The sequence below is a fragment of the Helobdella robusta genome, assembly GCF_000326865.2.
Source record: "Helobdella robusta unplaced genomic scaffold HELROscaffold_13, whole genome shotgun sequence".
Taxonomy (NCBI): Eukaryota; Metazoa; Annelida; class Clitellata; order Rhynchobdellida; family Glossiphoniidae; genus Helobdella; species Helobdella robusta.
Genome location: NW_008703718.1, coordinates 374,786 through 387,117, shown reverse-complemented (window position 1 = coordinate 387,117; position 12,332 = coordinate 374,786). Strand labels below are relative to the sequence as shown.

Below are 12,332 nucleotides of genomic sequence, written 5' to 3'. Positions count from 1 at the left end.
TAAATATAATTCCTCTGTTTAACAACTCAGCAAAAAAATTTATCAGCTAACTTCTTCATCTTTTTATTTCTTATTTTCAATCAACTTAATTAATACAACGAAAAAACCAAAAATTGTCTAGTGTGGAAGATTTAATATTGTTAAAAGACAAAAATAAACGCCATATGAATAATTTAAACTTCGAAGTTGTTGCACGACTATAAAAACACGGAGGTGTGTGGAGCACAGTACAACACTTTTAAATAAATTTGATCAATGATTCGGATTGGATTGTTCCCAAAATTGAAAACACAGAAAGCATATTAAATAATAGCAACATCTTATCCGCTAGCTCGAATCGATCAACATCTACAACGATTCCATGCAAGACGATGATGAAAGTTTAAAAAATTTAAAACATTTCAACAAATTTTGTTGACAACAATTTTTCGGAAAATTAAAAAAAAATGTATTCTTCTTAAAAATCATCAACTTAAAAATATTGGCCTTACCAATAACAGTAAATTTACATATTTGTTTGCTGATTGCAATTTTGAAAATATAAATAACTGAATGTTTATTTATAAAAGAGATTTTTAGCTAGAGAAATAAGAAATTGCAAGTTTCTATTTCTTTTATGTTGAGCAAAGAGTATGCTATGATATCATATATCCAATTCATACATGCTATGAAATCTTATAGCCAATTGATACGATGATATTCAATAACTATATAATCTAATAAAAATACATGTACGAACATATAATAGGCAGTTTGTTTAATGACGTATAGGAATATAAAGTGTGTAAATAATTCATTGTAATGTAATTAATCTCCCACAAAACAGATGAATATAAATAAAATATCGAATGTTGTTTCACCAGCATTTCAACTACCAATATTTCAGCTGATAGAGTTGCAGTAAATGTAAGAAACAGGCAAAATAGAAGAAGAGGAGTGTTGCTTTTGGAGTTGCGGTTTTAAAAATTTCTGTGCAGTTTTGCCTCCGTAATCAATCTAGCTTTCTAAACACAACAGGAAGCTTTTAATATACCCAACTCTTTTTTATATATAGAAATAAATCCAAAAATGCAGAAGGAGTCCAATTATGGCTCTGATTATTAATTAAAATGTAAATCATATATTATGTAATTGTAATAATGTATTAAAAACTGCTTAAAATATCGGCACTAAATAAAAACTTAATTGTTTTTGCTTAAGAAGGAATAAATATTGTGGACATGTTAACAAACGTCAGAGTGAAAGCCTTCCGACCAACACACGAGGAGATTATTTAATTGCATTCACAATAGCAAAGTTGTGCGCGAATTTTTATTGAGCACTGGAGGCAGGCTGGATTTTGATTTCAATTAAGATTAAAGAGAGTTGCAGGCGAACGTAAAGAATGGATGATCGTTACAGGAGCCATCATATTTGCCCGAAGCAGAATTCATTTTTCAAATTCACGAGAGCAGAAGAAACATTCATTATTAGAATTACCCTATTGTGCTAAGTTTGACTTGGAAAGTAAATTTCAATTTTTCAAATAATTTTCAATCAAATAATTTGGCAACAAATTCCCAAATAAGTTTACTAGAGCGTTCACTGTACGCGTTGAATACATGTACGTACGCTGCACAGCTGGTTATTAGGCAATAATTACACCGCCATTCATTTTGTATAAGCTTCAAACGTACTCAAAAGAAACCGCCATCCTAATATTAATCAAAATTGATTCTCTTTTATTACTTGAAAATAGTTTTAATGAAAAATTCTACTCAAACAACACAATCTTCTAGCTCAGTACCATTGGTTATTATCATTTCAAATGTGGTAAGTTACAATAAAATAAATATATATATACTAAATATAAATATATATTAAGTATTGCACACGCACCATATACAAATTCTGGACAATTGTCAGTGTCTTTCCACGAGTTGCTCGTTATTTCAAAATTTGCATTTTAAAATACCAATTTGCAGATAAGTCGTTTTTTGTGCCTACCTTTTTAATGATAAGTTCAGTTAATATTTTTTAGTTAATGCTGATAGTTTTTAGATGGAAACAAGGCTGCAATTTTAAGCATATCAAACTTCGAAGATTAATATTACTAAATTTTTTTTGAAGGTTTGATATAATAAACATTATGATACAATATAAAGAATGTTATGAATATAATGAATATAAATGTTATGAAATAATATAATGAATGTTTCAACATCGAGTTTTTCGTTTAAACTCTTCAAGGCCGATCTACTCCCCTCTAATTGAATAACTTTTTTGAATAACTTGTTCTCTACCGGCACCACCTCAATCTGTCTCACACCAGCATTCACAACTTTCCAACAAGCGTATCTCTCCAAACGATGTTTTCGAACTGTTTTCACCGACGATATCTCTTATTCGGAATTTCTATTTATCCTAAACTACGCTAAAACTAAAGAAAAATATATAAACGAAAAAAAAGTAATGAAATGAACTTTAACTCTTGCATGCACAGCACAAGTATGTTCAGTTCAGACAGTACTAAACTTGCTTGCTTAGTAACTTTGCACTCGCACATATTCTGCTAATGTTTCAATGTTTAACACGACGTTAAAGAGGCAATAAATGTTTGGAGTCTCAAGTTGCACCTTCTTTATTACAACGAGCCAGTTTAAATAATATTTTTAAAACACTAATGAGTAAATATGAATAATTAAATATTTTTTCATTTATTTCTCAAAACTATATATATATATATATATATATATATATATATATAAGAAATTAATTAGAAATTTGATGTCCAAGCAACATTTTCAACGTAGTCTCTATTGAACGTTCATACGGCGATAAACATCTGTACAATTTAGCACGTGAGACTTTCAAAAATTCGTAAAAAATTAAATTTGTGATCAAATTAATTCTGACGTGCGCTATAAATGATGGTTTTGAAAGTTTCATCGTACCGGAAGCAAGATGTGTGGGCTGTGCTGCTGCTGCTGCTGCTGATGATGATGATGCTGCTGCTGCTGATGATGATGATGATCTGAGGAAGTGTGTATTCGTAAGATGACGAACGAAAGCTACCCATTAGTTTTTAGTGGCGTTATGTGTTTCTTCATAAGTTATCTCAATGTGATATTGTACATGTACATTAAAACCTTCTTGAAAAGTTTATACAATACATTACTCTCCCATTAACTGAATAAAAAAAGCACTTGTGTTTTGCATTATTTAGATGGATTATCTAATTATTTTTTGATTTCAATTCTATTGAAAGCTAAGGTGGATGCACAGAAACATTTTTATTACAAGATGCAGGCATAATAGGAGCTTGCAATGTTTAATCACCTTCCAACATATCAATATTAGTTGTACAAACAACAGATCAGAATTTATTAACAAACATTGAATAACAAACATATGGAGATTAACAAACATTGAATGACAGACATAAAGATACAAAGCACTTTCACCAACGCGTGCATAGAACTACACCACCCACACACACACGCACACACACACCACACAGACACACTCATACACAGATACACGCACAGACACACGCTCATCGCCGAATATTGATTGCAGCATCACAAGTGCACCATATCATCTGATATATGTAAAAATATCTCATTAGTAGCTGGCAATTAACTCCATGAAATATCAATGGATTGACTCTTGAAGCTGCATCGTGTAATTTGTTTCTTCTCCTCTGCCTGTTGCTTCTTGGTCATTCTTCTATATTATGTCATTTAAAAAAACATAATGACATTTTTTTAGGTGTATTATGTTTAGTGATTTATTGATGAAATGATCGCTTTTGGTGTAATTTCTGTTGCTGGCTTGTTGTTGGCTTGTTGTTGGTTTGTTGCTAGTTTGTTGATGGCGTGTTGTTGGTTTGTTGCTAGTTTGTTGATGGTTTGTTGTTGGATTGCTGTTAGTTTGTTGCTGGCTTGTTGTTAGTTTGTTGCAGGTTTGTTGCTGATTTGTTGATAATTTGTTGATGGTTTGCTGATAATTTGTTGCTGTTCCTGTTGCAAACTGAACAAAATAATTAAAAAGAGCATCATAACATTAAACTGTTCAACAATTTTTGTGCAGCTACACAACAAAACCGCTATTTGTTAACATTAAACAAAAATGCAATTTTAAAATATGATTCAACAAAAAAGTATTGTAACTCTTTATCTGTCACGACTTTACATCGATGGTTTTACATTGAAAGTGTCTCCGATACAGTATAACCTTTGAAACTTTAAAAAAAGCAAAAATTTTCATGTTTCCATGTTGTCACTTAATGCTGTTTGCGCGACAAAAACAGACTGAGACCAGGCAAAATTTGCTCGCGTGTGCTTCTCAACACGTTCTCCTTTCTCCTTTCTACAATTTTTTCATTCAATTTTTTTGGAAGAAATGCGTGATTTGAATTGATTTCAAAAATAATTTATATGAAAATTCTTTTCTGTCACTTACATTCGTGAATTCTTTTTGTGTTGGTATTTTATCGTAAGATTTCTTCCAGTAATAGAAAGTGGTACATGACGAAATTGCTACTGCAAAATTCATTAACAAAAATCTGCGTTTTCTCATTAATTCTGCGCCATTCCAGTTTAAAAATTTGCTACATTTGTGATCAACGTCCAAGCACTGATACAGGATAAAGAAGTATGTATTAAATTGCAGTTTCACCTAATTGTTCCTTCCTGCATTGTCAATAGCAACCAAATGATTTGAAGCTGGACGAAGAAAAACGCACTGGCACACATTAACATTTGGACATCTGCACGCGTACAAATAACCACGTCCACACATGCGCACACTAGCACAAATATTAACACATGCAAACAAACACAAATCAACACACTCTTGAACAACTCACATATTTACAAAACCCAACACAAAACTTCACACACATGCACACACACACAGACACATCTAACCTCTAGACATACAAGCGAAAGCATAAAACACACTAGCGATAATAGATTTGCATATCAACATTCTCTCGTAAAACATATTCATTTACAAACAAAAGAACATTTTCAAAAAACTGCACATTCATGCACAAAAACATTAGCATAATTATACATAGTACGGCATAAATATACAGTTATACACAGTATATTTATGCTGTACTGTATATATGTTTTACTATTTTGAAGAAATAAATCAACCACCCCATCAACTGACCAACCAACTTGCAGACTAACCAACCAACCACTTGGTCAACCAATCAGTAAGCCGGCCAATCAAGCGACCAACCAACCAATCGATCTGATCAACCAATCAATTAATTAGCCAATCAACTAACCAACCAACTGATCAACCAACTAACCCATCGACCAATCAATAAACCAATCAAGTAACCAACTAACTGACCAACCAACCGACTGACCGACCAATCAATAAGCCAATCAGCCAACCAGTCTCAACTACATACAACAGTATACAGTGTAAAAATTGCGCTTCTTGATCGAAAGTCAACGCGGCGTTAATGCACTTCGGGTTTGCACGTCTGAGATACTACATAGGTCATTTATTCATTCATTCATTCATATAGAGCAAAGTATATGATGTTCATATGCAAGTCAGCATAGAAACATATGCATATTTTTCTACATGGTGAAGATTTTATTAAGAGCCTGAATGTCTTATGATGTAGTGGGCGGTTCCTGAACTCTGATGCTAATGTGACCCGTCTTGTATATATCTCCTTTCTATATTAACGTCCATGTTTTTGTCTTGCTTTTATTCAAACGCTTCTTTTACGAACAATCTTTATCAGACCTTCATACATTTTTTATGACCATCTAAAAAAATTTTTTCATTTTTTTTTCATTGCCTGCCTGCGTTTCGTTTACGAGTTTTGTTCGTTCGTAAATCATGTAAATGAAAAACAGGAGATAAATAATGGACTGGTTTATGGCGGCTTGGCGGCTTTAAATGACGTTTATTAATAAGGCTGCATTTGTTAGGAGGCCAATCATAAGAGGCAGGTGATGCAAGTTGTCCATCAGTGAAGTCCAGGCAATCTGAAGACCATGCATCGTCAGCACCCCACATCAGCCTGATTGATGCCTGCTCGCATCTTTCATTAGAAGTGATTTCTCCTTCTTATTCATAATGCATTCAAACTTATTTCTACAGTTAAATAACTTTTATGAACAACAGTAACAATAACACAGGATGAAATTTATTATGGGTGTGTTGTTAAAAAGTTGAAATGAAAACTGACTGTTTCGACAGAAAGTTCAATAAGTTGAGAAAATCTTGTTGTGGGGAGAATGGATGAATGTGTGATGAAGTGAAAGACGTGGATTCAGCATTAAGTCTGCCTGTCGTATAGACGATCATGTGAGGTGGTGTAAAGTGACGTCATGTCAGGGGAGATGACGTCATGTGATGTTGTGTTATGTGATGTCATATATGGTGATGTGTCGTTTTTACATGGGGTGATATATTAAACACCTAAATTGACAGATTGACAGTCGAACGAACTCATCAAATGTTTTCATTCATCTGTATTCGCCTGAATTCTGATGACTGAGTTATTGAGGTTTTTTTTTTGAAAAATCATTCCGTTGAAACTTCATTTTTTCAACATTTTTTTCATAATTTAGAATACGATTTGTTGTTTAAAATATTTTTCAACAAACTAATATTTCAAAATACTGTTTTACAAAAGTGATTACGGTAAAAAAAAATAAACAAAGAAATGTTATAAATTTGATTTAATAAAAAACCAACACAATTGAAATTGAAAAAGTACTAAAATCCAAGCGTCATGTATAAAAATAATCCCGTATCAATAAGCCAATAAAAACATGCTGAATGTATTGCCGCCAGTTAAGCCCATATTGTGGTGTACATCGTGTAGGTACAGAGACGGAAAAGTAACCACACCTCTATCGCATGTTTTAAACTGCTGAAGCGCTAGATAACGCAATTATAGTTTGAAGTTTTGTGAAGTGAAAATTTTAATTTGCTAAAAAATAGAAAAATTTTAAATGTTTTAGAATATTGTATTTGTATACCAGTTCATTCAATACGTTTTGAAAGTTAGTGTAACAAGCAACTAACAATCTTTGCCCGAACAGAATGAAGTTTTTGTGAAGTGTTGCAAAGATCAAATAATTTGAGTGATTTTACTTATTTATATCTCTATAAGAAAATAGTTTTATAAATAAAATGAAATACGGTTGCATGAGGGATGTGTGATTGTCCTGGTTGATGTTAAAAACCTCGCAAACGATTCATAATTTCTGATGAAATTAATCAAAACCCTGTCACATTCTGGCGCTTGTGCAGACACAGCACGTTACATAGCAAGTCGCTACATGCATGCATCGCTAAGTACTTACGTGTATGCATTTACATAAGAACGCAATGTTCGTACGCATGTACATATGTATGTAGGTAGGTACGTATGTATGTACGTACGTACATATGAATGTACATTCATTGATGAATGTACGTATGTACTTGTACATGTTACATATCAACGGATGCATGCTGCATGGGAACACGTCAGTACGTGCATGCATGCATGCAATTCCGTACAATCGTGCAGGAAAAACAATCAGAAACTATTCGTTCATTCATTCGTTCATTCGTTTAATCGTTCGTTCGTGCACGAAAAATGCATTTGCAAGAAGCTGACAAGCAGGCAGATAATTCAACTAAATGGAACGATATCGTATTTATCATGAATGTACGTGAGCCATCTCTAGGGTAATCAGCTGACACACAACAGCATCCAACCAACCGACCGACCGACCAGCCGACCGACCAGCCAGCCAGTCAACCAACCAACTAGCTATTTAACCAACCAACCAAACTAACCAACTAGACAACCAGCACACCATCCAAACAACCAATAAACAAACAACCAGCCAGTTATCTAGCCAACAAATTAACAAATTTACAAACCAACCAGCCGACCGACCAACTAACCAGCTAACGGACCGACCAACCGACCGACCAACCCGCAAGCACCGACCACACACTTGTGGACATCATTCATTTTCATTGTTATTCATCCTGCTCAACAGTTGCTCGCTCAATTTATTGCGCCTTCATGATTGAAAATATCGGCACCTCACAATTCTGAACCAAACTTTTTTACTGTTTGGCGTGCACTGATGTGTTTAACTGCGTAATAAGATTTTATTTATTAGCATTCATATATCCCCACATATCAGTCTTTACGTTCTTACTAGAGTGTATTGCATTTGGCAGCTATTTACAAAAAGAAAATTATGAGCTCTAAAAATATTTCAACAGATGTTAACAAAATAACTTAGATTAAAAATTGTGCAATAACAAAACATTTTGAACATAATTTTTGTACTATAGATTTAATTTTAAAAACTGTACACAAGCGAATGCGAGGAGTTAAACGAAATTTCAAATAATATTCACAGCAGACAAATACCTTGAAACAGACTTTGATGCAATTTTTTAATTAGAAAATGCATTAAAAATTCACTAAAGAGATTTAAACATTTTTTCAAATGCGAAATATAAATTGATCGTTGAAACGCAGCACTTATAGCATCCCAACGACACAAAGGACATCCCAAAGTGCATCCCAAAGACACAAAAGCGAAAAAGTAAATTTTAAATAAAAAAAAAGAGAAGAAAAAAAATTGTTATGAGTCGTGGGCATTTCTTTCTCAAAGTTTTGTTTCTATGATTCACAGCTGTTGAAAAAACTTACATAAAAATTCAAAGTCTGAATGTGATTTTTCGAGTGATGTTGAATGAATGTTAAACTGTTAATGTATCGAGTGTGTAGGCTACTTGATATATTAACATTCATGAAAACATTAACGAATGTATTCGAGGAAAACATTTTCAACATGGAGAAAAATTTAAACTTGCACCCTGTGGATATTGGAAAAAGCAACAACTACAATGTGATTCTTAAGTGTTTTCAAATGCCACATTTTTTCAATTTTTAATTTCACAAAATTTTTAAAATGTCGTCAATAATCATTTTTATAACAAAATTGTGTAAATAGTTTACGCAACAAATTATATTTTCACTTTAAACATGGCCATTTCTTATCTGTTATTTTTATAAAATTTAGTAAAACTAGCTCGAAATGTGATCAGCTGCTTTTTTCCGACCATCTTTGAATAAATGAATTTTAACAATATTTTATAAAACATTTTTTAATAAAAATTAAATTAAAAAGTGTACGCTAACGACATGAAAAAAACACAAAGTTGAAAATTTGAATGTGGAAGGAGAAATGATGATGGTTAGCATGATGTCACGACATCTTCTTCTGTTTTCTTTCTAATTACCATTATAACTGAGACATTCTTTCACGTATTTTTTTTCGGTATAACAGTTAGGATAACAAAATTTTCAACTACAAGAAAATATTGTAAACGAATGCGGTATATTTTTTTTCATAATTCTCATTAAGAGCGCCATAAAAGTATAAAAGTTAACACAAGAATTGTTGAAATATATATTCATACGGCTACACACAAAAACACGCACAAACACACACACAAACACAAATACCACCAGGTCACCTGACGATCAGACAAGAGCACCACCATTCTCACCACCACTACCACCACTACCAGCCAATCATCAACATAACGCACCACGTGGGTTCCTTGGTTCACCTACCATGTGACCTTAACCTTTCCCTGTTCTTCCTGAATACGAGCAGTCACGTGATAGCCTGGAAGAAGCAAGACCTCGGTATTCCCATTATTGTCATTTTTAGTGTGTTTCCACCGCGGATCGAAGAAGAATATCAGGTTCCAATTTTTATTACTAATTATTTTTAAATTTTCATAGATTCGATGGGGTAGAAATTTTACATGTATTTCTCAAAGTGTGTAAGTTTTATTCAATCCGCCGTCATATAAAAAGCGGTTGTTGAAGCAGGATCGTACACACACACACACACACACACACACATACACACACACACACGTACACACACACGTACTTCACTCCAATTTGAAATTGTTTATTTGTTTATTTATTCCCACATACACACACACACACAATAAGGTGCACAAAAAGGGGATTGAAAAAACGATATAAACTAGTTAGCAGTATATATTTTAGCTAATCTAAAAAGAGCCAGACCTCAACATTTTATTCTCATTTTCATAAATATTACTAAGAAAACTCGGTATAAAATTATATCTACATGTGCAAGGCAATTTTATAATTAATCCATCGCCCCTTTGTCACTCAAGTAAAAATAAAATAAGTAAATAAAATGAGTAAATAAAAAGAGTAGATGAATAATTAAGTTTATATAGTACGTTGGTTTTTTAATTAAAGTATCTGCAAATGCGAAATGTTGCCTGCAATTGCCTGAATGTGCTAATGTGAGAGCAGAACATTGCCATTGAGAAATCATCGTCGTCTCTTGGCACTCCATTGCAAAAGCATAATTCTCAATTAACATTCTATCATTATTTTTATTTTTTATTTTTATTATAACTCCCGGTGCTAAAATATGGCGGTCTAAACCTCTTATGCAGAGATATAAAACTGGAATATTTGATAAAAACAATTAAGTGTGAAATTTTGGTTTAAATATCTATCTACATAAAATATTTATTCAATTATATTCAAAGTTTTGTAACATTATTTCTGCACTACAAACCACTTCCTGATTTAAATTAAAATTTTAAAAAAGACAAAATTAATCAGAAACGCAAAATAATAAAAAAAATCATTTGATCCTTTCAAGGTTGTAAGCGTGCAAATTATTTTTGAATTATTCGTGTAATTCAGAATAAGATATGAAACATTCGCATATCTGAGTATGATGGGGACGGTTGACATCTGATCTTTCTCTGATTTTATTTAAAGGCTTGAATCTATCTCCCATTAACTTTCATCTTAGATTTCAATTCCACTCAATGTTGATTAGTTCTTCCTTGTTCATTATAAAGGTTTCGGTAATGTAAATAAAGATGAAATAAATTTCATAGCAAAAATCATTAATCATGACGCAGAGTGTAAATATTTCAAACAACACTATGGCTGAGAACTTTAAATGCCCTCGACATCAAAGCGCAAACTCGTATAGTTATTAATTCAATTTTTAATAATAACCTCATAATCATAATCATAATTAATAATATATTTTTATATACAGACATAAGTTAAATTATAAATTTATGTACCTAAATTTATGTACCATAGATTTGAACAAATTTTTTGAATTTTTAAAGTTTTTCATTTCAAGAGCTTTAAAGTTTTATAAATTAAATTCCAAAGAAGAATTATTATCTACTGATTGTTGACCCATGCTCTAACGTGGAATGAAATATTCATCTGATAAAAAAAATTATCTTTTTCATGCCATTATGAATAAAAATTAAAATTGTGCTAATCCTTTAAAATGAATTTTTACTTTTAAGCCAGTTCATCATGTAGTACATTTGTTTCAACTGCAAAATTAATAGGTCAGTGTATGGTCTAGTTGAGCTATATAGTCAGGCAGTGCATAAAAAACTGAAAAGTTGAAAAATTAGAAATGTGAGAAGTTGATGGGGGTGAAATGGTTTGACACATACAAGTTCTACGCTGACAAGGTTGAGATTTTTCTATCACCTACTTTGACAATAACGGGCTGACTCGAACAGAAAATTTTAATTAAAAAAAAATTATAACAAACCTGTCTTGGCGTTGAAAATATTTGAAAATAGAATTTAGGTTGAAGTATCAAAAAGCCTTGCAACATTTTTATAAAATTTCAATTAAATTTTAAATAACAGAGTCATTTATTCTTTTATTCATTGAATTTGTAGATTAGATTAGAACACGGCTTGTATGTTATTGATTATTAACATTTGGTTATCAGTTGAGTTATACGTAGACCTTTCCAATAATGATGTCAGAGGTGTGGTGTAGGTTGGAGTCCGACCACAAACCTTTTTGTCTAGATTAAGATCAATCAACAGAATTCATCTAACAATTTAGATTCAACGTTGTTGCAGCCTTTCACGTTATTGTTGATTTTAATATTTGAAAAGTCATTTTTAAATAATTTGTCACGTGCATGAAGAATTCTTCAAACTTTTTATGTAAAAAAATCCAAGCCCCGCCAAATAAGTCTGGTTATGCTACTGTCTGAGGTTGTGCACATTAATGCTTGGCTGAACAAATTAATGTTTAACTGACTGCATGTATAACCACGAAACAAAGGACCGGCTGAAGATGCTGCCTGATCTGAAAACCTTGGAACTCTCCGACGTGCAACTAAGTGACAGTGGCATCTACCGTTGCTCCCTCACCTCCCTGGCCACCTCAAAACGAAACGAAATCGTCGGCACCCCTGTACAACTCTCGGTTACTGGTCTGTTCAATT

The 12,332-nt window shown here is 32.5% G+C and overlaps 1 protein-coding gene across 1 annotated transcript; it reads left to right on the top strand.

Annotated features, from left to right (window-relative positions):
• Positions 1-8,831: 8,831 nt before the first annotated feature.
• Positions 8,832-10,045, top strand: HELRODRAFT_168197 (hypothetical protein; the record flags this gene model as incomplete). Its single annotated transcript, XM_009014080.1, has 3 exons — positions 8,832-8,901; positions 9,515-9,753; positions 10,013-10,045. The coding sequence occupies 3 exons, from the start codon at positions 8,832-8,834 to the stop codon at positions 10,043-10,045; spliced, it is 342 nt and encodes a 113-aa protein (XP_009012328.1).
• Positions 10,046-12,332: the final 2,287 nt, after the last annotated feature.